The sequence below is a fragment of the Scyliorhinus canicula genome, chromosome 2, assembly GCF_902713615.1.
Source record: "Scyliorhinus canicula chromosome 2, sScyCan1.1, whole genome shotgun sequence".
In the NCBI taxonomy this organism is placed as follows: domain Eukaryota; kingdom Metazoa; phylum Chordata; class Chondrichthyes; order Carcharhiniformes; family Scyliorhinidae; genus Scyliorhinus; species Scyliorhinus canicula.
Genome location: NC_052147.1, coordinates 159590561 through 159618129, shown reverse-complemented (window position 1 = coordinate 159618129; position 27569 = coordinate 159590561). Strand labels below are relative to the sequence as shown.

The following is a 27569-nucleotide window of genomic DNA, read 5'->3' as shown; positions in this document are numbered from 1 at the left end:
GAACATTTTGAGGGACTATTTAGTGTTGTATTATTTTCGGGATTATTTTTGAAGAAAGGGGTGTTAAGGGATCCAATGTATATTTAAAAGGGTTAAGTTGAATTCATGGAATAAACATTGTTTTGTGTTTAAAAACCCACGTGTACATAATTATAATTCCAGGCCTGGATACTAAGCCGTGTGCTTCAAAAGCAACAATACATTAAAGGGAGAGGTTGGTTGAACTCTATGATACATTTTAGTGTTCTGAAAACGCCGCTCCCATAACACCATGCAAATGGTATTGTCAAGGCTACAGCTCTGTTCCAATTTCAAGTGCTCTGGAATATTTTGTTCTCAACATTTTTCACCATGTAACCACAGCTCTGAAATAGTTATTAGATCGCTAATGATGCAACACCGATATCTTGTGGAGTACGGTGAAGTGGGATTTGGGGCATTGATGAACAACCCTTCACTTGCATTGATTTCAGTCTGAGGCAGCCCATTGATTGGAAACTCCACGTGATGAAGACAGGTGTTTTCATACAATCTCACTTGTATACCTTCTCTTGCCCATTCTCAGCCATGAAGCCCCTTTCCTCAGCAGCTACCTGGAGACTGAGGAAAGTGATCACAGTGTGTGACAGACTGGTCCAAGCACTGGGTCTGTCTGAACTCTCAAACAATCAGTGAAATGAGGAACACCATTTGAATGAACATCAGGAAATATTCTCTTTACATTTTTATTATGATCCACAGAATACAACAACCACACACTAAAGAACATTTACAAACTATAGAATCTCCCTGTTACAGTAAAATGTACAGTCAGGAACCCCAGGTCCCCCCGCCCTTATACATGAACAAGTAAAGTACAATCAATAACATCCTCTTCAATGAGACTGAGGTCTTCTTGTGTCCACACCAAGCTAGGCCTTTTAGTCATTTCATTCATGGTTAGTGTCGGCTTCTTGAATCATCATTGTGTTCCTGCAATGGACAGAATCAACAGAACAGTCATTTTCAGATAGACTGAGTTCAATGTTTTATTGTTGTTGATGATCAAGAGGCAATTTGCTGACACAAAGTCCCAGTTTATACTCACGTTTGAAGACACATCAAGCGATGTTTCTGCTGACTTGCTTCTCACCTGTATCAAAAGATTCAGATTGATCTGTTTAGAACTAATATTGAGAATGATCTTTAAACCAAAGATTTCACTGATTATTAGCGCCAAATATGAGGAAATATCAAACCGTTACATTTCCAGGCTCTAGCCATAAGTTTCAACAAATTTACTCACATTCAGAGACTCCTCCAGGGATGATTCTACTGACGTGCTTTTCACCTATAATAAAATATTCAGATTTTTCTGTAATTAACTGATATTGAGCTAAAATTATACATCACAATTCTAATATAATAACTAATATTAGAATGATCTTTAAACCAAAGATTTGACTGATTATTAGCACCAAACATGAGGAAATGTTAACGCCTTCAATTTCTAAGCTCTAACATCCTCCTTCAGGCACTGTGCCCGTACAGGGTGTTGGTGACCATGGACTCCCATCAGATTGGTTTAACATTCTGTTTAGCAAAGTACTGCAGTGGTTTGCCGTTGCCTCCTGCAGTATGTTGAACAGGAAACTCTCCCACTCTCACCGCCTGCCATCAGGAGTATTGGAAGGATTTTCAGGCTGATAATTAACCTTTTTGTCCACGTTATGAACACACCTTCCATAACCAACAAGTCCCAGGTTGGGATTGAACCCAGAGCTTCTAACCCACAAGTCGGGACGTTACCCACTACACCACACAACCTCTGCTCTCAAAATACTTTTAATTGAATAAAAACACACAAGCTCTCTTTGGCTCTGGTGTGATGCAGGCAAATCAAAGTTTTAACAGATGATTATTGTTGATAATCATCTGACACAAATCCCTGATTATACTCACATTCAGAGACTCCGCCAGGGATAATTCTGTTGAATTGCTTTTCACCTGTAATAAAATAATAATATTCATATGTTTAGCATTTTGCCAAAAATATTGATTTTAGAATGATCTGCAAACAAAAGGATTCAATGAGAAAGTGGGAACACTTTAAATTCCCGAGTTGGGATTGAGTGACTCAGTTTTGGAGCAGAGAAATCGTCACCAAACATCCCCTGTTCTCCACCACAATAATCAATCCAGCTCTGGGACAGTGGAGCTGTGGTGTCGATGGATGAACTAATGGAGGCTGAGATTCTCCACTGCTTATGATTTATTGAGTTAATTTTGACACAGAAACCAGTAGTTGGAGGGAGATGGTGGCCTAGTGGCAATGTCATTGGACTAGTAATCTAGAGGCCCAGGCTAATACCCAGGTGTCGCAGGTTCAAAACTAAACATAGTGGTTGATGGAACTTAAATTCCATTAATAAACTCTGGAGCTGAAAACTACAGCTGTGTCCCATTGCAATCGGGACGGGACATGACCGGTAGATCCCACAAGAAGCCTCTTCAGGATTTCCCGACGGTCGTTATTGGGTCACTATCTGTGCAGAGTCTGCACATTCTCCCTGTCTCTGCGTGGATTTCCTCCAGGTGCTCTGGATTCCTCCCACAATCCAAAAATGTGTAGGTTAGGTGAATTGGCCATGCTAAATTGCCCTTTGGCCCAAAAAGGTGAGGAGGTGTTACCGGGATAGGGTGGAGGTGTGGGCTTAGGTAGGGTGCTCTTTCCAAGGGCCGATGCAGACTCAATGGGCCAAATGGCCTCCTTCTGCACTGTAAATTATATGTTTCTATGATTCTATAACTTGTCCATCAGATGAGGAGAATGTAAAAGATGTAGCCCTCAAGATGTCATCAGTTGAATCTCTCCTGTTATCATCGTTACTCTCTAATTCTAGAATATTCGAAAATTCAGGAAGGAACAAACATCCACACAACCTCAATCCAACAAACCATTAACTATACTTGGAGAATCCAATAGTAACTTGAGAATCAAAATCTCCTCTCCCAATGTCTCTGGGTGGACATTTAATTAAACCAATTGCTCAGACCAATGTGTGATGCAGCTGAATCAAAGTTTCAACAGATTATTTTGTTAATGATCATCTGACTCAAAATCCCAAATTCGACTCACGTTCGGAGACTCCTCCAGGGATGATTCTGCTGACTTGCTTTTCACCTGTAATAAAATATTGACATTTATTTGGTCAGAACTGGGGATTAATAAGACATTTTAAAAATAATATGAAATTACTTTCAAACCAAAAATATAAATATTAAAGTCTTTGACAAAGAGTAATCCAGACACAAAACATTAGTTTTGTTCTCTCCCCACAGATGCTGTTGAGCTTGTCCAATATTTTCTGTTTTTGTTTCAGAATCCAGCATCTCCAGTTATTTGATTTTATATAAATATTAAATATTAATTAAGGAATTATTTATTTGGGACATTTCAGAATTGGCCTCGACAGAGGTGAAGGGGTGTCCTGAGATGAGACCCCTTAAAATAGGATATCTCGGTGAACATGAGAAAATTCTACACAAGTTAGTTTATTGAGGATTGAGACTATTCATAGACAGTACACCCAGCAATCATTATTAACCATTAAACATTTATTCTGAGAACATAGCCGTAACAAGCATTTAAACTCTTGCTGAATGCATGGTGGGATTTCAGCTAGTTAACTTGCCCATGTTTTTTTTTAGACAAACAGAATCAGACAGAAATAGTGTGGTCAGCAATAACAGTCAGCTCAGTAAGCAGTTCTTATTAGTGGCCCCAAATTCCATCTCAGACAATCCTTGATGCAAAGAGGAACCAACTTCAACATCCTGCACACAGATGAACAATGATGTGGGCAGGAACTGACAGAGCTAAGCAATGTGGGAATGGGAGCAAAACAAGACGTAAAAGATAAAGAGTCCTGGTAAATAACAGGATAGGGTTAAATCATGACCTGGCACAGTCATCATGCTGTTTAAAGTAAACTTCATTGGTCAAGATAAAATTGACAGCTCCAAGGATTCCAATTGGGGTGGGCTATTGATTTTTGGAAAATTGTATAATTGTGGCACCTGAACCAGTGTAAAGTAGAGTGGTTTTGGCATTTAGCTAAATCACTCTCTCTCGTATGTCGACCAAGCTTGGAAATAAAGTGATCTCAACCAGAGTTGATAGGTTTTTGTGTTTCACTGAGATGAACTAAGCGAAGGAACCCCACATACGTAAAGGCCAGCTCAATACACTCAGTCCTTGGGAAAGCTCCTACACTAGTTAAAAAGAAATTGGTAGAGTCTCGTTTGATAGCAGGGTCGCTCTTGGCGCTGCAGGCGGCGAGACAGACCCCACTTTACGTGCCCAAAATGGGACTCTGCTTTCTGCGCAGTAAATCGCGCCCTCAGTGTTGGAGCAGAGAAACCCTCACCAAACATCTCTTGTTCTCCAGCACGACAATAATCAATCCAGCCCTGTGACAGTGAAGCTGTGGGTTCGATGGATAAACTAACAGAGGCTGAGATTCTCCATCGATTGGGATTTATTGTGCTGAATCTGCAGTCCCCCTAGGAGGGACCAGCCATTATTGTCTAGTATTGGTGAGAGTGTAAGAGACACTGCTCTCCAAAGCTATTGTTTGTACCTGTCCAGCCCTCTGAATAATTAGCTGACTTTATCTTCAGGGAGATCATATTCATTCTGTGTATTTGTGTCGGAGCCTCTGACTCCCCTCTCAGTATCTCAGATTAAAATAAATTCTCTCACATTCCATTCTGACACAGTTACATTCTGTATTTTAAATGTTTTGTTAATAATTCTGATCAACAGGAAAATAATCGGTCAGAACTCCCAATTAATACTCACATTTGACGATTCCTCGATCGATGTCTCTCTTGATTTGGTTTGAACCTGTATCAAAATATTAATATTTCTATATTTAGCACAGTGGATCAATGAGACATCTTCTGAAGAATCTGCATGTTAGAAAGCCCATTGTCCTGTGTGTATTATTGTGACTTTACCTCAAGACTGTTCTCACTCGATTCTGATGATTCACTGTTGCTGTCAATTGTCTTCAAACCTCGACACGCCACATCAACCTCAATAACCTCATCAGCAAAATATTCAACACGGCTTTTGCATAAACCTTTTTCCTGTCAAAATAAAACACAATTTAAATTATTGAATGGTTACTTCAGAACATAAGAAATAGGAGCTGATATTAATCGTTCATTTCTCGTGCCTCCTTCACCATTCAGTCCAATCACAACTTATCCCCTATCTCAGCTCATCTTCTCACCCTATCCCATATCCCAAAGCTCCCTTCAAGTCTAAACATCTATCGATCTCTGTCTTGAAGATGCAAAATGACTGATTACCCACAGCTCTCTGAGGTAGAGAATTCTAAAGATTTGCAACACTTTGAGTGAAGACGTTTCTCCTCAACTCTGCCCTAAATAGCCGACCTCTACTGAGACTGCGACCCATTGTTCTAGAATCGCCAGCCAGTGCAAATAGCACAGTTAAGGATATTCCATTAGATCACCTCTCATTCTTCTGGGCTGCAGCAAACACAGGCCTAGTTTACTCAAACTCTCCTCACAGGACAATCTCCTCAAATTTGATCCTTTGTAACACAACCTCCAGGGCAGTATGTCCTTCCTTATGAAAGGTGGTTAAAGCCATTCACTGTCTGAAAGGTGTGGCCTCACCAATGCTCTGCATCATTGTATGAAGCTTCTTCACTATTACACTATAAATCTTTTAAACAACTTTATAACTACAACCTCAGCACTAAGCTTCTATGATATAACTCCATACACATGAGGGTTTCGATATGACAATCTAACTCAGGACTCACTGCGGACGTTTTGGAACGGAAGTGACAGCCGGGATCATCAAATTCCAATCCAGAATTCTTGGAGCAGATGGTTTCTTTCACAGAGAATGTTAAATCCACATTGTACGACAATTTTCCTGTGCGATTGATCTAATGAGAGGAAAACAGTTCATTAGTGTCTGAGTGAAACTAGTGTTCTTACTCTGAACTGCTTCACCCATCAGTGTGAGAACAATATAATATTCAGCTCCTGTTTTATAATCAGTGTCGAACTGCACTCAGTAATAGTCTTGTAGATTTTAGACAGGAAACACACTGAGACCAGGACACACTTACATCCTTCACTCTTCTCCTGGTTATCCCACACAGATTGGTGATCTCGGTGATTTTGTTCAGTTTTAGAACTGACGCTCTCAGAGCATCCTTCGGGCTCGGCATTCCTGGCGAGAGAGAAAAGGAAAGTTGTACAAAACACTGCAGCATCCTTCAGTCAATTCTTTTTACACATTGGTCACATCTGAGTGAGTGAATCTCACTGCCAATAACTTGTTGCTTTATGAAGTGTGACTCTCTCTCCAGTACCTACCTGAGCAATGGAGGATCTGCACTGCAGCAATGGTGAGGAGTAAGGATTTCATTCTGCCTCTTGTGTGATCAGCTGGCTGCTTGATAAGAGTAAAGGAGCTGCTTCTCTCTCTCTCGCTCTGCCTTTCCCTTGCAGTGTTCAGTCTTTATATCCTGCACCTCCACCACATTCAAACACTGACTCATATTTGCTCAGTTTGGTGATCCTGGGCAGGGGAAGCTGCTGCCAATTGGCTCTAATATGGGCAGAACTTCCTCCAACTATCATCATCTTGTTTACATTTGTAGAGATCAGAGATTATTCCTCAGATGATGAAATAATGAACTGATGGAGGACAGGAAATGTTCATCTGTAATTTGGACAAAGTCACCCTCAGTCCATTGCTGTTTACAGAGGTCAATATGCCCCGGAAATGTTGCTTCCAACACATAAATTATCTGCATGTTGTGGCAGTGAGGAAATACACCATGCATTGTGAATCTCTAGAACCTGTTGGTTAATTGACTCCAGATTAGTCTCCCTGTTATTTTAAACAATTAAAAAATAATTATTTGAAGGGACTTGGGCATCACTAGAAAGACCAACATGTTTTGACGATCACTGGTTGCCTTAACAAGGTGGGGGTGAACTGCCTTCTTGAATCGTTGCAGTACATGTGGTGTGGGTACATCCACAGTGCTGTTAAGGAGAGGGATCCAGTATTTTGACTTAATGATAGTAAAGGAACGGTGATATATTTCCAAGTCAGAATGGTGAGTGACTTGAAGAGGAACCTCCAGATTGAGGTGTTAGCACATGTTCGTTGCTTTTGTCCTTCTTGATGGCAGCGGTCATGGATTTGGAAGGTGCCATCCAGGGAGCCTTGGTGAGTTGCTGCACTGAATCTTGTAAATGTTACACATTGCTGTCACTGTGCATTGGTGGTGGAGGGAATTAATGTTTGGCATATGTATGGGATGAGAATTAGGTTGGCTGCTTAATTGTTCTGGTTGCAGTTGAGCTTCTTGAGTGTTGTTGGAGCTGCACTCATCCAAGCAAGAGTATTCCGTCACCCTCTTGGCTTGTGCCTTGTAGATTGTGGACAGGCTTTGATTTTCAGGAAGTGAACTACTTGCCATGGAATTCCCAGCATCTGACCTGTTTTTGTAGCCATAATATTAATTCAGTCCAGTTCAGTTTCTGGTCAATGGTAACACCGAGGATGTTGATAGTGGGGGATTCAGCAATGGTAATGGCGTTGAATGTCAAGGGACAATGCTTAGAATATTTTTTTTGGAGATGGCCATTGCCTGGCAGTTGTGTGGTTTAAATGTTACTTGCCATCTGTCAGGCCAAGCCTGGACATTGTCCACTTTTTGCAGCATGTGTTTATGGGCTGCTTCAGTATCTGAGGAACGACAAATGGTGCTGAACATTCTGTCCTTATGGTGGGGGGAAAATCATTTATTGATGCCGCTGAAGATATTTAGGTTTAAGACACTAATTTGCACATAATTATTATTAATACTATTATTATTATTACTATGTCACAAGTAGGCTTACATTAACACTGCAATGAAGTTACCGTGAAAAGCCCCGAGTTGCCACATTCCGGCACCTGTTCAGGTGCACAGAATGTCCAAGTTACCTAATAGCATGTGTTTCGGGAATTGTGGGTGAACCGGAGCACCCGTAGGAAACCCACGCAGACACAGGAAAAACGTGCAGACTCCGCACAGGCAGTGACCCAAGCTGGGAATCGAAGTCCAGTCCCTGGCGCTGTGAAGCAACAATGCTAACCGCTGTGGTAGCATGACATTAAATATCCATTAAAACCTGATTTTCTTCCCTGTCATCATTGTGTTTCTTCTCTTTCTTTGATCTCCTTGGTTGAGGAGATATGCTATTGGAGCCATCGTTTGTCATAGTCCATTGCCGTTACCAGCCCACACCCTTTGTAATTTATGCAGTAAATTATATTTGAGCTGAGGGGGGATGTGATAAACTCTAAGAAATGGCACACAACATCCAGCAAGGTTGATTGGCCATGCTAAATTGCCCATAGTGTCCGAAAAAGTAAGGTTAAGGGGGGGTTGTTGGGTTACGGGTATAGGGTGGATACGTGGGTTTGAGTAGGGTGATCATTGCTCGGCACAACATCGAGGGCTGAAGGGCCTGTTCTGTGCTGTACTGTTCTATGTTCTATGTTCTATGTAAGACTGCCCGATTATGGTGCAGGGACTCATGAATATCCTGAGGTGAGCAACCTGTGACATCTGGTACACCTCACCCCAATTGTCTGGGGATTTTGTGCTGCTTCACAGGAACCCTCACAAGGAGGGTTGAACTGTTAACTTACTTATCTCAGCCTTCATTAAAGGATTGGCGTGAATGAGATTGCTGAATTACGTCATTGTCTGTCCAAATCGTCTCATGCCAACGCAATCAATGATAATACCCCAGTGCAGTAAGAAGTCTTACAACACCAGGTTAAAGTCCAACAGGTTTGTTTCAAACATGAGCTTCGGAGCACTGCTCCTTCTTCAGGTGAGGAAGGAACAGTGCTCCGAAAGCTCATGTTTGAAACAAACCTGTTGGACTTTAACCTGGTGTTGTAAGACTTCTTACTGTGCTCACCCCAGTCCAACGCTGGCATCTCCACATCACCAATACCCCATTGTGCATGGATTTATGATCAATAATATCCCATTGTCAATGATTGGTAAATTCCAGCTGCTTTGGGTATTTCAATACCACTCATCATACAGTGATGTTTGACCATTAGTCATTCGGTCTTCACATCACAGGCAACACACTCGCTTAGATTGAACACTTCCTGACTCTCAGGAAGTTTCTGAATAGAAACCATTGAGAGAAATCATAGCAAATATCTGAGTTTCTCTGTATCTGCAACTTAATCCTGGCAACAGAGGCCATTTAACCCCACATGTGTAGGCGCTACATCCAGAGATTTACTTTGGACTGGGGATTATTGACAGTTGTAACTGAGTCAATGGTTGGAATGTTCTACCTCCCCAGGCTACTCTGATGTGAGGAGGCCCGAGGTTTTGTGTGGGAGGGGAAGAGGGTGTGATGAAAAACTGGGAGAAGCTCCATATTTAACAGATCAATATGAGATGACAGTGCTGAAGATAACCAGCTTCCAAATTCAGCAACAGGAATTATATTTCAATGAACACCTTCAGATGTTCAAACCAGAATTTCAAGTGACTGTAACCAAACAGTGAAATGAATAATATTGCAGCAATTACGAGATTTATCATCTCCCCTTTTCAGGATGTTTAAACCAATCTATATGTGGAGCTGGTTTGTCAGCATTTAGAGGAAAACGCTTCCATCCCACCTCTTGTCAACATTGGCTGGTGCTTATGCTGAACCTTCAAAGTGAGGATCATTGAGTTGTTTGACTGTAGCAGCCAAGGCAGGTTATTCTAGGCTGGTGATTAGAATGTGGAGAGAAGGTCACTTGATTTGTCTCATGTTCAGACTCCGAGAGGAGGCGGGTCCAGCCGAGATCCAGTCAATTTGTGCAAAGTGCTTGTTTCACAAACAGGCCGCATGTGTATCTTACCCAGAGAAACTCTGGTAGTTACTTCAATCTGGTTTATTTACACAATGTTACTATTTACAAAATGGGCTATTGAGTTGCGTGCTGGGTGGATTACGATGCAGTGATCCTGTAACAAGCTCCATTGTGAAAACGACATGGCCTGGAGATTACCATTCATCCAAAAATCTGGTCATTTCTGCCTCAGATGCTGTCCCCAGATTGAATGTCAGCCATTCCTGCCACCTTTCCCCCATGTAGGTATGTATAGTTGTCCTGCCTCTCCAGTCATCCTGTCAGTGTGTCTGTCAGTATTGGACATTCCTGTCAATATCGGATATTCCTGTCAGTATCTGACATTCCTGTCAGTATTGGAAATTCCTGTCAGTATTGGGTATTCCTGTCAGTATTGGACATTCCTGTCAGTATTGGGTATCCCTGTCAGTATTGGATATTCCTGTCACAGCTTCAGCCTGAGCTGGCGCAAAGATATGCAGGCACTGGAGATGATATAATACATTTATGAGAATGGTTACAGGCATGAAGAACCTCAGCTCTGTAGTTTGATTGGAGAAGCTAGGGGTAGTCCCCTTGGAGAACTGGGACAGAATTATTTACCCCTCTGCTGGTGGAAAATTCTTTGGATGGCCTTCTCATTGGGCTCCTGCCTGCCCTGACCTCTCTGCAATTTTACTGTAGGAATGGTGAGGCTGTGGCCGATCCCCTCCTCTTGCCTCAACTGGGGACTCTCAAGTGGCTAATTGTAGTGTTGATTCTCGCCTAACCTCAGGTCGGTAGGAGGAGTTCAAGGAAAGGGAGGAAGCCCCGAATGTGACGTTCTCTTGCTCATGTGGGAAATGGCTGCCTGGATGAGGTTGGGGGCCTCCATCAACTGCCTCCTTTTAATATTGGGAATTATATTACTATTTCTGATAGTAATGTTGTATTGCTTTGTGCAATATAAGTTACTCACTTGCATCTTCAAGAATGATCCTTAACTCGATGTTGATTAACATTCGTAGAGCAAATACTTTATTGAGTAACATTGATGAATTAACTGTGAGTTTGTTCTCTCTCCATTGCTTAAACTAGATGTTACATGAACATGATTGATTAAGGAGTACTTATGGTTATCTACATCTGTGCTGAGCTGTCTGTCTGCGTCTGGTCACTACCTACTGTTCCTGTGAAACGGGTGATCCTTGCTTCTGTCTGTCTATTTATACATCTCTAGTGCTGTCCTCCAGTGATTGCTTAGTTGTAGTGTCTTTACATTAACCCCTTGTGTACATACAGATATGCAGATCGCTACATCCTCCTTTTTGTCTTTTACATATTTTCTGTGCTGTTCTAAAGAAAATTGTACAAAACAGGTAGATAAATGATGATATGTATATCTGTCCAGGTTGTGACGATATTGATAATTATACGAAGCCAATTAATATTTATGAGTCCAATCTTTATAAATTTAGTTGGTCGAGTTTCTTCTTCTGTTGTTGAAGGGATGATGATTATATTGCAGTGTTTTTGTAAGGGTCGTCAGTGTTCTTGTGTGTAAGTAACCAGTAAGTCACATGAGGTGTTCGAATAGTCGAATCACTTTTGTTGTCAGGTCTGGATTTTTTTCTGTGCTTGCGGTATCGATTCTGCATGCCATCCGCCTTGAAATCTGGTTTTGGAGCAAATATGAATTTGTGAGATTTGTTTTCATGCCATGTTATAGAATCATAGAATCATAGAATTTCCAGTGCAGAAGGAGGCCATTCAACCCATCGAGTCTGCACAGGCTCTTGGAAAGAGCACCCAACCCAAGGTCCACACCTCCACCCTAACCCCATAACCCAGCAACCCCACCCAACACTAAGGGCAATTTTGGATACTAAAGGCAATTTAGCATGGCCAATCCACCTAACCTGCACATCTTTGGACTGCGGGAGGAAACTAGAGCACCTGGAGGAAACCCACGCACACACGGGGATATGTGCAGACTCCACACAGACAGTGACCCAAACCGGGAATTGAACCTGGGACCCTGGAGCTGTGAAGCAATTGTGCTAACCACAATGCTACCATGCTGCCTCCACAGTATGGGGAGCACGGTTTGTACTCTTGTCATTGTTTTGGACTGTGGTGCTACATTGTCCTTCATGTGCAGAGTTGTACCATGTTGTACAGGTCGTTGTTTCATTGTTGTTGTTTTTGTTGTTTCTGATGTTGCCTTTGTTGTTTTCGTTGTTGTTCTTGGTTTTGTTGTGCTCCTTGTTGTTTTCGTTGTTGTTCTTGTTATTTTTGTTGTGCTTATTGTTATTTTTGTTGTGCTTCATGTTGGAGTTTTTGTTGTCTTGTTGTGCTGAATGACTGTCCCTTGTGGATAATTTGAGTCATTCTCAAAGTTATTGGTATCAGTGTCCTTTGTGGCATCTGATGGTTCATTGAGCGTTTTGACTTGAGGTTTGTGAGAATTATCTGATGTTGCATTGATTATTTGAGGTTGATTTGATTCCTCTTTGATTCCTTGATGCTCCTTTTCTGGAGTCATTTCTGGTTGATCTGATTCATCTTTGATCTCTTGGTGCTCCTCTTCTGGACTGAACGTCATCAAGATTTCAGTTTCTTGTAGGTTGTCAAGAATAGATGAGGTTTTAATTGATGCAGTCTTACTGGATTCAAGAGTAGTTTTACTTTGACTGTTGAGTGCTTCTGTACAGAAGAGCTGAGATCTATCAGTCTCGCTGTGATCTTGCACATCGTGTATGCTGATTGTGATCACTGTGTCACTATTCGTAGATACAGTATTTAGACATTCATTGTCTTCTTCATCAAATAAATGGATGGGTCTTCATGATCATCTTTTTGTTGTTCAAATGAGCTGGGCACACTTTCATAGTCTTCTTCTGGTTGGTCAAAGAAGGTCGATAGACATTCATAGTCTTGTTGCTTAAATGAGTTGGGTAGATTTTCTTCTGAGTGTTAAAATAAGGTGGATAGACATTCATAGTTTTTTTCATGCATGATTGTCATTCTGGAGTCTTTAATTGCTTCTATTCTGGAGTCTGTCAACGAGCTCTCTGTGGAGGCTTGCATCGCTCTCTGTGTGGAGTCTTTCATCGCTCTCTGTGTGGAGTCGTGGAACGTTATCTCTGTGGAATCAATCAGCGCTCTCTCAACAGAGTCGGTCAGGACTCTGTGTAGCATTGTTTTCTTCTTGGCTATTTGGTTGCTGTCATCCAATGTATCAATGATTTGCCATTGCATCATGGTATTGGATACATTTACCATGAGGAGAGTTGTATTGAGCGTTGCAACCGTTTTGCTGGTGCTGTGATCATCATATCAGAATAACTCAGCCATGTCTGAGTGGTATTCTTTGAGAAACAAATCATCTTCTGTGGTAGTGGATTTGTTTTTGTACTCTTCACTTTTAATCAACAAATCATCTTCTTTAGTTTTGGATATGTTAATGTGCTCTTAATTTTTGATGCTGCGAACTACTTGTTACAGGGTGCTGCAAAAGTTATTTTCGACTGCTGGTTCAAGTTAAGGCAATGTTGTGCCTTTTGAGGTAAAAAAAATTTGGTTATTGTACCTTTAAGGGTCTTGTTTGTGATTTGTGGACATTTTCCCTTGAAGTGACGTAGTCTGAATCTTCTGACATCATGATGCTCGTGATGTCATGCGTAATAATCGATTGCGCATGATCTTCAGACTGTGTGCAATCTTTTTTCAAGCCGCACATGTGCAGATCGATTTTTGCCCAATGCGTCTTTTATCAACTGCGTATGCAGGGCTACGGTTTCCTGCGCATGCGCAGAATGGAATTTTGCCGGTTAGCTTCTTTTGTGGATGTGCGCATGTACGTACTGCCCCTGGTCAGGATGAATGCCGTTTAAAATGTGCTCCGACATCATTTTAACTTCCTCAGACTCGTGGAGAACTTTTCCAGTGTTCTTTCTTTGTGGAAACCTAAAGTAGTGATTATTTTTTATTCTTGCGATATGCACTTTTCAACAGCGATTTCCAGCGTTAAATCTTTCTGTTTTGATAATGATTCTCTTGAGTCCCTGATCACATATTCCCCTTTCAATTTTGTCTCTGAGCATTGAATCTCCTAAAGCAGCAAAGTTGCAGGCTTGTGCTAGTGATTTTAAATCTGTGACAAAGCTGTTGAATGATTCTTCATGTTTTTGCAAATGTTGGTGAACCCGAATCTCTCAAGAGATTTCATTTTCTGCGTTTTGCAATAGTATTCAAATGTTTTAATTATTGCATCAAGATTGGTTCTGTCCTCTCTTTCAGAGTAAGTGAAAGAGTTGTATATTTCTACAGTCTGCTACCCTGCAAAGGATAAGCGCAGAGCTATTTTTCTAGCTTCAGAAGCGGTGGTCAAATTGTGTGCTTCCATAAAGATATGGAATTGCTGTATAAAAAGTTTCCAACTAGATTTAAGAGTACCATTTGTTTGGAATAGATGTGGAGCTTGAACTTGGTCCAAAGAGTCGATTGTTCTTAGAGGGATCTGAATGCTGCGAAGCCTTCCAAAGTCGAATATCAAGTACAAATTTTTTTTTTTCTAGTTCCATCTAATCTATCTAGTGAGCTTTCTTGAAGTCATGTCCTGGTACCATATTATATTACTATTTCTGATAGTAATGTTGTATTGCTTTGTGCAATATATGTTACTCACTCTCGTCTTCCAGAATGATCCTTAACTCGATATTGATCAACACTCGTAGTCTTCCAATTAGAGCAAATACTTTATTGAGTAACGTCGATGAATTAACTGTGAGTTTGTTATCTCTCCAATGCTTCAACTAGATGTTACATGAACATGATTGATTAAGGAGTAAAGAACAAAGAAAAGTACAGCACAGCAACCGGCCCTTCAAGCCAGCGCCGACCATGCTGCCTGTCTCAACTAAAATCTTCCACACTTCCTGGGTCCGTATCCCTCTATTCCCATCCTATTCATGTATTTGTCAAGATGCCCCTTAAATGTCACTATCGTCCCTGGTTCCACCACCTCCTCCTGCAGCAAGTTCCAGGCACCCACTACCCTCTGTGTAAAAAACTTGCCTTGTACATCTCTTCTAAACCTTGCCCCTCGTACCTTAAACCTATGCCCTCTAGTAATTGACCCCTCTACCCTGGGGAAAAGGTCTCTGACTATCCACCCTGTCTGTGCCCCTCATAATTTTGTAGGCCTCTATCAAGTCGCCCCTCAACCTCCTTCATTCCAGTGAGAACAAACCAAGTTTATTCACCTCTCCTCATAGCTAATGCCCTCCATACCAGGCAACATCCTGGTAAATCTCTTCTGCACCCTCTCTAAAGCCTCCCCATCCTTTTGGTAGTGTGGCGGCCAGAATTGAACACTATACTCCAAGTGTGGCCAAACTAAGGTTCTATACAGCTGCAACATGACTTGCCAATTTTTATACTCAATGCCCCGGCCAATGAAGGCAAGCATGCCGTATGCCTTCTTGACTACCTTCTCCACCTGTGTTGCCCCTTTCATTTCCTGTGGACCTGTACAACTAGATCTCTCTGACTGTCAATACTCTTGAGGGTTCTACCATTCACTGTATACTCCCTACCTGAATTAGACCTTCCAAAATACATTACCTCACATTTGTCCGGATTAACCTCAATCTGCCATCTCTCCGTCCAAGTCTCCAAATGATCTAAATCATGCTGTATCTTCTGACAGTCTTCATCGCTATCTGAAATTCCACCAACCTTTGTGTCATCCGCAAACTTACTTATCAGACCAGTTACATTTTCCTCCAAATCATTTATATATACTACAAACAGTAAAGGTCCCAGCATTCAACCCTGCGGAACACCGCTAGTTACAGTCCTCCAATCAGCAAAGCACCCTTCCATTGCTACTCTCTGACTTCTATCACCTAGCCAGTTGTGCATCCATCTTGCCAGCTCACCTCCGATCCCATGTGACTTTACCTTTTGCACCAGTTTGACATGGGGGACCTTGTCAAAGGCCTTACTGAAGTCCAGATAGACAACATTCACTGCCCTACCTGCATCAATCATCTTTGTGACCTCCACGAAAAACTCTGTCAAGTTAGTGAGACATGACCTCCCCTTCACAAAACTGTGCTGCCTCTCGCTAATACATCCACTTGCTTCCAAATGGTGGAGATTCTTTCTCGAAGAATTCTCTCCAGTAATTTCCCTACCATTGACGTAAGGCTGACCGGCCTGTAGTTCCCTGGATTATCCTTGCTACCCTTCTTAAACAAAGGAACAACATTGGCTATTCTCCAGTCCTCTGTGACATCACCTGAAGACAATGAGGATCCAAAGATTTCTGTCAAGGCATCAGCAATTTCCTCTCTAGCCTCCTTCAGTATTCTGAGGTAGATCCCATCAGGCCCTGGGAACTTAGCCACCTTAATATTTTTCAAGACACCCAACACCTCGTCTTTTTGGATCTCAATGTGACCCAGACTATCTACACACCCTTCTCCAGACTCAACATCCACCAATTCCTTCTCTTTGGTGAACACTGACGCAAAGTATTCATTTAGTACCTCGCCCATTTCCTCTGGCTCCACACATAGATTCTCTTGCCTATCCTTCAGTAGGCCAACCCTTTCCTTGGCTACCCTCTTGCTTTTTATGTACGTGTAAAAAGCCTTGGGATTTTCCTTAACCCTATTTGCCAATGACTTTTCGTGACCCCTTCTAGCCCTCCTGACTCCTTGCTTAAGTTCCTTCCTACTTTCCTTATATTCCACACAGGCTTCATCTGTTCCCAGCCTTCTAGTCCTGACAAATGCCTCCTTTTTCTTTTTGACGAGGCCCACAATATCTCTCGTTATCCAAGGTTCCCGAAATTTGACATATATATTCTTCTTCCTCACAGGAACATGCCGGTCCTAAATTCCTTTCAACTGACATTTGAAAGCCTCCCACATGTCAGATGTTGATTTGCCCTCAAACATCCGCCCCCAATCTAGGTTCTTCAGTTCCCGCCTAATATTGTTACAATTAGCCTTCTCCCAATTTAGCACATTCACCCTCGGACCACTCTTATTCTTGTCCATCAGCACTTTAAACTTACTGAATTGAGGTCACTGTCCCTGAAATGCTCCCCTACTGAAACTTCTAACCTGGCCGGGCTCATTCCTCAATGCCAGGTCCAGTATAGCCCCTTCCCTAGTTGGACTGTCTACATATTGTTTTAAGACGCCCTCCTGGATGCTCCTTACAAACTTTGCCCCGTCCAAGCCCCCAGCTCTAAGTGAGTCCCAGTCAATATTGGGGAATTTAAAGTCTCCCATCACAACAACCCTGTTGCTTTTACTCCTTTCCAAAATCTGTCTATCTATCTGCTCCTCTATCTCCCGCTAGCTGTTGGGTGGCCTGTAGTAAACCCCCTACATTGTGACTGCACCCTTCTTATTCCTGATCTCTACCCATATAGCCTCGCTGCCCTCTGAGGTGTCCTCCCGTCGTACAGCTGTGATATTCTCCCTAACCAGTAGCGCAACCCCACCACCCCTTTTACATCCCCCTCTATTCCACCTGAAACATCGAAATTCTGGAACGTTTAGCTGCCAATCCTGTCCTTCCCTCAACCAGGTCTCTGTAATGGCAACAACATCATAGTTCCAAGTACTAATCCAAGCTCTAATTTCATCTGCCTTACCTGTTATACTTCTTGCATTAAAACATATGCACTTCAGGCCACCAGTCCTGCTGTTTTCAGCAACATCTCCCTGTCTGCACTTCCTCAGAGCCATACTGGCCCTATTCCCTAGTTCTCCACCAATCTTTTCACCTACTGACATATTGCTCTGGTGCCCACCCCCCTGCCATACCAGTTGAAACCCTCCCATGTGACAGTAGCAAACCTCGTGACCAGGATATTTATGCCTGTCCAGTTTAGATGCAACAGGTCCTTCTTATACAGGTCACACCTGCCCCCGAAAGAGCTCCCAGTGGTCCAGATAACTGAAACCCACCCTCCTATACCAGGTGTTTATCATGTGTTTAGCTGCTCTATCTTCCTATTTCTAGCCTCACTGGCACGTGGCACAGGGAGTAATCCCGAGATTACAACCCTTGAGGTTCTGTCTTTTAAATTTCTCCCAATCTTCCTGAACTTCTGCTGCAGGACTTCATCCCCCTTCTTGCCTATGTTGTAAGTACCAATATGGACCACGACCTCTGCCGGTTGTCCCTCCCCACTTCAGGATGCCTGTTGCCCATTCTGAGACATCCTGGATCCTGGAGAGTTAACATACCATCCTGGAGTCTCTTTCACGTCCACAGAAGCGCCTATCTGTGCTCCTGACTATAGAGTTCCCTGTGACCATTGCTCTTCTGTGCTTTAACCCTCCCTTCTGAACATCAGAGCCAGCCATGGTGCCACTGCTCTGGCTGCTGCTGTTTTTCCCTGATGGGCTATCCCCCCCCGAGAGTATCCAAAGGGGTATACTTGTTCGAGGGGTGACAACCACAGGGGATTCCTGCACTGACTGCCTGCCCCTTCTGGTGGTCATCCATTTCTCTGCCTGCACCTTGGGTGTGACCACATTTATATAACTGCTATCTATGATGCTTTCCGCCACCTGCATGCTCCTAAGTGCATCCAACTGCTGCTCCAACCGAACCATGCGGTCTGTGAGGAGCCCCAGTTGGATGCGCTTTCTGCAGATGAAGCCATTCGGGACACTGGAAGCCTCCCAGACCTGCCACATCTCACAGTCAGAGCACTGCACCCCTCTAATTGACATTGCGTTAACTAATTAAAATACATTTTTAAAAAATGTTACTGTTAACCATATGTTTCCACGCACCAGATTTCTACTATAAATGTGAATGTTAAATACAGTACTCTCTGGTCTCTGGCTTAGATACCCCTCTAAATTATGATTGAGTAATTAATTTATTGTGTTTAATTAGTTTAACACTGTTTCATTTTTAAATTTAGTGCAGATTCCCTACCAGCCAATCAGGTCACAGCTTTCCTGCAATGTCACTTTTCAGTTTTTCCACCCCCCAGTCGGATCACTCAGAAGAGCAGAATATCTATCACTTACCTGTTCCCAAGCTGCTCCCCGGATCTCTCACTCTCTCTCCCGCTCCCGGAAATGAAGGTCGCTAGAACCTGGGGGTAGGATTTTATGTCACTTACCTTTCCAGGGTGCTCTCTGGTTTTCTCCCTGCTCTCTGGATCTCTCCCTGCAGATTACCAGTTACAAAGCCAAACGAAGAAAACAGAACAAAAAAGGAGTGCCCCCACGGCACAGGTCCGCCCGCAGATGGGTGGGCCCCGCTCGCGGGCCAGGCCACCATGGGGGCCCCCCTGGGGTCGGATCCCCATGCGACCCCACGAGGACTGTCCCAGCTGACCTACCTGTCAGTTCCAGCCATGTGGGACCATGTCTAATCCACGCCGGCGGGACTGGCGAGAAACCGACAGCCGCTCGTCCCATCGGGGCCCGGAGAATTGCTGGGGGTGTCGCTGCCAATGGCCCCCGACTAGCGTGCATGAACCCCGCCCAAAAACCGGCGTCAGAGAATATGGCAGCCGGCGTCTGGGCGGAATTCGTGCCTCCAGGGATTCTCCGACCTTGAATCCCGCCCATTATTCCAAATGGCCAACTGTCTGCTGATTTTGGGCACCTGACTGATCAATGTATCCTGGGAAAATGGCATGTTGACTTTGGGTTCTCGACCCAACTGGAATTATGCATGAGTGGGATGGCAGCATTCCTGATTTGCTAATCTGAAATCCGAACCAATTCTTGTGGGAACTGCCTTCGACATGGCACCTTGTTAAATATTTATTCAAAATTCTTGGCAGCATACTCGCAGTGGAGGCAGCTCGTCATTGGCCGCTGGCATGATCCTCTGACCCCGCCGATGTCTATGCTGTGTTGTGTGGCCTACCTGCCCCTGTTGCCGGGGAACCTGCTGCATGGGCTCACCTTTGGCAGCACAGGAAACTCTTGCTGGCGGGAAGGGGCGTAAATCCCGTCCTACATCTACTGTTTCTGTTCTTTCCTGTCTGCAATTTATATCTTCATAAAACTTTAATAGACTTGTCCATCAGGTTTTCCCTTTCATAAAACCCCATTGACTCTACCTAATCATAAAATGGTTTCTAAGTGCCACATTATCATTCCTTTAAGAATGGATTCCAGCATTTTCCTGATGGCTGGTGTTAAACTAACGGCAGTTTTCTGTTCCCTCACGCTCTCTTTTTCTTGAACAATACTGTCAGATTTGCGATAAAACAGTTTGCTGGGACTGTTCCAGAATGGAGAAAATTTTCTCTAACTCTACAGCTCCTTCATTTAGAGCCCTAGGATGTTGGCTATCAAGTCCTTGTGGTTTGATGGCTTTTCGTTACATTCATAGCTCTAAAACCATTCCTTTACGAATAGCAATTGCTTCAGCTTCCTATTTTCATTTGACCCTGTGTTCTCCACTTTCTCTGCTATGTTTTTTGTCTTCTGCTGTGAAGGCAGACACATCCCGTCTTGATGACAGCGGTTTAAGATACACATACATGTATATCACACATTCTTCATGATCATTTCTCCTGGCTCAGCCTCGAAGGGACCAATGTTTAATTTCACTACTTTCCTTTTTCTGCACTTTTAGAAGTAGTTACAATCTGCTCAGCATTATTGATTAGTTTACTCTTGTATTATGTTTTCTTCATCTTTATCAATAGTTTGGTCATCCTTTGCTGCTTTCCAAAAGTTTTCCAATCCCCAGAAGCATTGAGTGCCTCTGCTTTTAATCTAATACTATATTTAATTGCTTCTGTTCGCACCTGATTAAACTCTTTTCTCTTGGAGTTTGTGTCTCAATACGATGTATATTCATTGCGAATTGTGAAATATTTATTTAACTGTTTCCCAGCATTTATCTACTATCGTAATTTTAATCTGATTTCCCCATCCATATTCCCATCTATGTAGTTGACTATATTTATGTCAATTACTCTAGTTTTGGACTTCTCTACATCACTCTCAAATTCAATGTGAAATTTTATCTTGATCACTGTTCATTAGTGGATTGTTCACTATGAGATTACTAGTTAACTCTCCATCATTAGACAAGGGAAGATCTAAAATAGCCTCTTTCCTGGTTAGTTTGATGACATAATATGATAGGAAACTGTTTCAAATGCTTTACATGAACTCATCCTGCAAACTGTGTTTGCCAAGTTAATTTGTCCAGTCTCATGAAGATTAAAATCTCCCACAATAATCACATTGCCTTTGTCATAAGTTCCTCTCATTTCATTATTAATACACTACTGTATACTTGCTGGAAGGGGACCTATAAACTACTCCGTCCACTATTTTCTTTCACTTGTTATTTCTTATCTTCCCCAATTGTTAAAGCAAACATTATACAGCTAATCATAGAACAGAGAACATACTGTGTAGAAGGAGGCCATTCGGCCCATCGAGTCCGCACCGACCCACTTAAGCCCTCACTTCCACCCTACCTCCACAACCCAATAACTCCTCCTAACCTTTTTGGTCACTGAGGGCAATTTATCATGGCGAATCCACCTAACTCGCACGTCTTTGGACTGTGGGAGGAAACCGAAGCACCCGGAGGAAACCCACGCAGCCAATGGGAGAACGTGCAGACTCCGTACAGACAGTGACCCAGCGGGGAATCGAACCTGGGACCCTGGCTCTGTGAAACCACAGTGCTATCTACTTGTGCTACCGTGCTACTATTCCACCATGATGGAGCTGGGGAGCAGACCGGTAAAAAGGAATGCCTCTCAGGCTTCTGCGAGAGAGTGTCGAGAAGGAGAGAGAAGTTTAGAGAGACATGGGGTGGACTCTCAGCAGCCCCGCACCGAAATCGCGTTTGGCGGGGGGCGGCGGACAATCAACATTTACACCTGAATGGGGCCTGGCGCAGCTCCTGCGATTCTCGGGAATCGCTTGCACTTGAATTACGAAGCATGGCTGGGGGGCCATTGCCAGAGGCCCTCCCAGCGATACTGTGGCCCTGCCCGGCCAAATTCCTGATGGGTTTTTTCTAACCACATCTGGCCGGTCGGGACTCTTGCACAGTGGCTGCGAACTCAGTCCGCGGCCGCCCTGGTTGGGGGGAGGGGGCGGTGGATTCAAGCACTGGGGGTGGGGGGCCTTATGGGCAGTCGGGGCAGCGCTCCGGCAGGTCAGATGGAGCGGCGCAGGGCAGACTGGTGGGACCTTATTTGTTGGTCCAGATGCACCGGCTGAGTCTGCCATCGCGTTCCGCGTGGCCGCTGGAGGCCTTGCACATGCATGGACCTGGACCTGGAATCGGAAGTGCAACGGCCCGTATCCGCAGCCAAAGCTGCGTGAAGCTCTCCGGGTGCCTGCTAGCCCCCTGCAGGTAAGTGAATTGCTATTTATTTTTTTCAGGAAAGTCAGGAGCGAAACGCCAGCGTCTTTATGTCGGCCTGGGGACATAACCCCAGTTTTGGAGAATCCAGCCCAAGGAGCAGAGCAGAGTACAATTTAAGATAGTTTGCGTGATACAAGTGTTAGTATAGTGTAGATTCTATTTTAGTTAGAATGTTGTTTGCTTTAGGGATAGTGATTGAACTGTATAATAAGTAGTATAATAAATATTAGCTTTGTTAATTTGACTTAGCTTTTTGTGGTCTTTGTGTACACTACAAGTCCATCCTGAGTATTAGCAATACAAAGAACACCACAGAATAGACATTGAATTGTATCATATGCAGTTTCTCTGCCTGAATTGTTTCTCAGAGATACATTGTGTCCTTGTAATATCCGTTACATATCTCAATTCAATTGTCTGAATTTGAAGAATTCAACTTCTCCAGTAAAATGCTGGAACTGTAGGGTTTTCAAATTGCTGCAGTATACTCTCTCCTATCTAAAGATGCCCAAATTGCTCTCTTCACCCAGAATAATTAAAAAATATATATTATTTAATGGGATGTGGGCATCGCTGGCTGGCCAGCATTTGTTGCCCATCCCTAATTATCCTTGAACTGAATGTCTTGCTGGGCCATTTCAGTGAATCACATTGTTGTGGGGCTGGAGACACTTGGAGGACAGACTGGGAAAAGACGGCAGATTTCCATCTCTTGAGGGTATTGGGTTACTATGGCAATCCAGTGGTTACATGGTGAACATTTCAGGTTCATGTGATTCTTCTCTTCTCCAGAACAAGGTCACCATTACTGAGACTGATTATCAAATTGACAATTATTAAATGAGTCTTCAGACCCTTAGCCAGGGGCCCCTGGATTACTCGTCCAGTGGCATTACAACTACCCCTGTGCATCACGACCTCCTCTTCATTCTACTTCCTCATCTTCTGAGCTAAGACCCTCCCCAACTACTATCTCAACGTGAATCTTATTTTTAGGGCTACAGCTCCGTTCCAATTTCATTTATCTCATCATGTGCTCTAGAATATTTTTTTCTCAAAATTTTTCATCGTGCAACCACATCTCTGAAATAGTTATTAGATCATTAATGATGCAACACTGACATCTTGTGGAGGACGGTGAAGTGAGATTTGGGGCATTTTATACGCTTTGCTACGCTGTGAGATTCATGGGTCTGTTGTGGAGCAAATACTGGAGAGAGTTAATTCCAGATATTTTTAATCTACTATTGCCTTGTTCCTTCCCTGTAGATGCTCCAGTTAATCAAGACATGAGGATGAATTATGCAGTGGGCTATCTGTTCAAAGTTAATACCTGATTCCAACAAGAGAAGGTTCAGCAATACACATTGCTCATTTCTCCCTAATGAACAACCCTCCACTTTCATTGATTTTAGTCTGAGGCAGCCCATTGATTGGAAACTCCACGTGAGTGAAGAAAGGGGTTTTCGTACAATCTCACTTGTATACCTTCTCTTGCCTATTCTCAGCCGAGAAGCCACTTTCCTCAGCAGTTACCTGGAGACTGAGGAAAGTGATCACAATGGGTGATAGGCTGGTCTGAGCACTGGGTCTGTCTGAACTCCCAAACAATCAGTGAAATGAGGAACATCAGGAATTATTCTCTTTACACTTTTATTATGATCCACAGAAGACAAAACAACACCAAAGAACATTTACAAACTATAGAATCGCCCAGTTACAGCAAAATGTACAGGCAGGAACCCCAGGTCCCCCCCCCCCCCCCCCCCCCTTATACATGAACAAGTAAAGTACAATTGACAACATCTTCTTTAATGGGACTGAGGCCTTCTTGTGTCAACACCAAGCTCAGCCTTTTAGTCATTTCATTCATGGTTAGTGTCGGTCTCTTGAATCATCATTGTATTCCTATAATGGAGAGAATCAACAGAACAGTCATTTTCAGATAGAGTTCAGTCTGAGTTCAATGTATTATTGTTGTTGATGATCAAGAGGCAATTCTCTGACACAAAGTAACAGTTTATACTCACGTTTGAAGACACATCGAGTGATGTTTCTGCTGACTTGCTTCTCACCTGTATTAAAATATTCAATATTAGAACTAATATTGAGCATGAGAATGATCTTTAAAGAAAATATTTCACTGATTATTAGCACCAAAAATATGAGGAAATGTTAACTCTTTCAATTTCTAAGGTCCAACATAAATCACCTCCTTCAGGCACTGTGCCCTAACAGGGTGTTGGTGACCATGGACTCCCATTAGATTGGTTTAACATTCTGTTTAGCAAAGTACTGCAGTGGTTTGCCGTTGCCTCCTGCAGTATGTTGACCAGGAAACTCTCCCACTCTCACCTCCTGCCATCAGGGGTATTGGAAGGATTTTCAGGCTGATGATTAACCTGTTTGTCCATGATATGAACACACCTTCCATGACCAACAATTCCCAGGGTGGGATTGAATCCAGAGCTTCTAACCCACAGATTGTGACGTTACCCACTACACCACACAACCTCTGCTGTCAATATGCTTTTAATTGAATAAAAACAGAGAGCACTCTTCGGCTCTGGTGTGTATCAGCTGAATCAATGTTTCAACAGATTATTTTTGTTAATAATCATCTGACACAAAATACCAAATTGTACTTACATTCAGAGACTCCTCCAGGGATGATTCTGCTGATTTGCTTTTCACCTGTTAGAAAATATTAACAGTTATATGTTTAGCATTTTGTAAATAATATTGATTTTAGAATGATCTCCAAACAAAAGGTTTCAATCTGGAAGTGGAAACATTTTAAATTCCTGAGTTGGGCTGAAGTGACTCAGTGGAGCGGAGAAACCCTCACCAAACATCTCCGAACCTCCACCATGGCAATAATCCATCCAGCTCTGGGACAGTGGGGCTGTGGGGTTGATGGATAAACTAAAGGAGGCTGAGAGTTTCCACCAATTGGGATTTATTATGCTGAATCTGCAGTTCTCCACTCGGAGGGACCAGCCATTATTGTCTATTATTGGTGAGAGTGTAAGAGACACTGCTCTACCAATGCTATTGTCCAGTTCTCTGAATAATCAGCTGACTTTATCTTCAGGGAGATCATGTTCATTCTCCGTATTAGTATTGGAGACTCAGACTCCCCTCCCCAGTATCTCAGATTAAAATAAATTCTCTCACACTCCATTCTGACGCAGTTACATTCTGTATTTTTATCAACAGGAAAATAATTGGTCAGAATTCCCAGTTTATACTCACATTTGACGATTCCTCGATCGATGTCTCTCTTGATTTGGTTTGAACCTGTATCAAAATATTAATATTACTATATTTAGCACAGTGGACCAATGAGACATCTTCTAAAGAATCTGCATGTTAGAAAGCCCATTGTCCTGATGTGTATAATTGTGACTTTACCTCAAGACTGTTCTCACTCGATTCTGATGATTCACTGCTGCTGTCAATTGTCTTCAAACCTCGACACTCCACATCAACCTCAATAACCTCATCAGCAAAATATTCAACACGGCTTTTGCACAAACCTTTTTCCTGTTAAAATAAAACACAGTTATTTTAAATTATTGAATGGTTACTTCAGAACATAAGAAATAGGAGCTGATGTTAGCCATTCAGTCCCCCGTACCTGCTTCACCATTCAGTCCAATCACAACTGATCCCCTATCTTAACGCACCTTCTCACCCTATCCCATATCTCAAAACTCCCTTAATGACCAAAAATCTATGGATCTCTGCCTTGAAGATGCTCAATGACTGATCACCCACAGCTGTCTGAGGTAGAGAATTCTAAATGTTCACAACACTTTGAGTGAAGACATTTCTCCTCAACTCAGCCCTAAATAGCGACCCATTGTTCTAGAATCGCCAGCCAGTGCAAATAGCACAGTTAAGGATATTCCATTAGATCACCTCTCATTCTTCTGGGCTGCAGCAAACACAGGCCGAGGTTACTCAATCTCTCACAGGACAATCTCCTCAAATTAGATCCTTTGTAACACAACTTCCAGGGCAGTATGTCCTTCCTTATGAAAGGTGGTTACAACCATTCACAGTCTGAAAGGTGTGGCCTCACCAATGCTCTGTATCATTGTATGAATGAAGCTTCTTCACTCTTACACTGTAACCCTTTTTATCAACTTTAAAACTACAACCTCAGCACTGACACAGGGAGTTTCTATGATATAACTCCATAGATATGAGGGTTTCAATGTGACAATCTAACTCTGGACTCACTGCGGACTTTTTGTAACGGAAGTGACAGCCGGGATCATCAAATTCCAATCCAGAATTCTTGGAGCAGACGGTTTCTTTCACAGAGAATGTTAAATCCACATTGTACGACAATTTTCCTGTGCGATAAACCTAATGAGAGGAAAACAGTTCATTAGTGTCTGAGTGAATCTAGTGTTCTTACTCTGAACTGCTTCACCCATCAGTCTGATAACAATATAATATTCAGCTCCTGTTTAATAATCAGTGTCTAACTGCACTCAGTAATATTCTTGTAGACATTCGACAGTGAAACACACGGAGACCAGGACACACTTACATCCTTCACTCTTCTCCTGGTTATCCCACACAGATTGGTGATCTCGGTGATTTTGTTCAGTTTTAGAACTGACGCTCTCAGAGCATCCTTAGGGCTCGGCATTCCTGGCGAGAGAGAAAAGGAAAGTTGTACAAAACACTGCAGCATTCTTCAGTCAATTCTTTTTACACATTGGTCACATCTGAGTGAGTGAATCTCACTGCCAATAACTTGTTGCTTTATGAAGTGTGACTCTCTGTCCAGTACCTACCTGAGCAATGGAGGATCTGCACTGCAGCAATGGTGAGGAGTAAGGATTTCATTCTGCCTCTTGTGTGATCAGCTGGCTGCTTGATAAGAGTAAAGGAGCTGCTTCTCTCTCTCTCGCTCTGCCTTTCCCTTGCAGTGTTCAGGCTTTATATCCTGCACCTCCACCACATTCAAACACTGACTCATATTTGCTCAGTTTGGTGATCCTGGGCAGGGGAAGCTGCTGCCAATTGGTTCTAATATGGGCAGAACTTCCTCCAAACATCATCATCTTGTTTACATTTGTAGAGATCAGAGATTATTTCTTAGAATATGAAATAACGAACTAATAGAGGACAGGAAATTATCATCTGTAATTTGTACAAAGTCACTCTCAGTTATGTGAAGTAACCCACTGAGGTG

The 27569-nt window shown here is 42.8% G+C and overlaps 1 protein-coding gene across 3 annotated transcripts; it reads right to left on the bottom strand.

Annotated features, from left to right (window-relative positions):
• Positions 1 to 709: 709 nt before the first annotated feature.
• Positions 710 to 27338, bottom strand: LOC119960526 (secreted phosphoprotein 24-like). 3 transcript variants are annotated; one of them, XM_038788196.1, is made up of 9 exons: positions 27169 to 27338; positions 26919 to 27022; positions 26603 to 26731; positions 25769 to 25900; positions 25610 to 25654; positions 25004 to 25048; positions 1286 to 1330; positions 1088 to 1132; positions 710 to 972 (listed from the first exon to the last, which is right to left on the bottom strand). In XM_038788196.1, exons 1-9 carry the CDS (start codon positions 27218 to 27220, stop codon positions 940 to 942), a joined length of 630 nt encoding a protein of 209 aa, XP_038644124.1. In that variant the 5' UTR covers positions 27221 to 27338; the 3' UTR covers positions 710 to 939. The 3 variants fall into 3 exon arrangements, with proteins under 3 accessions (XP_038644124.1, XP_038644125.1, XP_038644126.1); XM_038788197.1 differs by lacking the exons at positions 1286 to 1330; positions 25004 to 25048 and adding exons at positions 1942 to 1986; positions 3119 to 3163; XM_038788198.1 differs by lacking the exons at positions 710 to 972; positions 1088 to 1132; positions 1286 to 1330 and adding exons at positions 23994 to 24262; positions 24385 to 24429.
• Positions 27339 to 27569: the final 231 nt, after the last annotated feature.

Bases quoted from the DNA above. Each gene is read 5' to 3' on its own strand.
- LOC119960526 (XM_038788196.1), bottom strand. From the start codon at position 27,220: ATGAAATCCTTACTCCTCACCATTGCTGCAGTGCAGATCCTCCATTGC. The intron at 25,049-25,609 runs GTGAGTATAAAC...ATTTTCTAACAG, and splicing joins CGATCGAGGAATCGTCAAAT to GTGAAAAGCAAATCAGCAGA. The intron at 1,331-25,003 runs GTAAGTACAATT...ATTTTATTATAG, and splicing joins CCCTGGAGGAGTCTCTGAAT to GTGAAAAGCACGTCAGTAGA.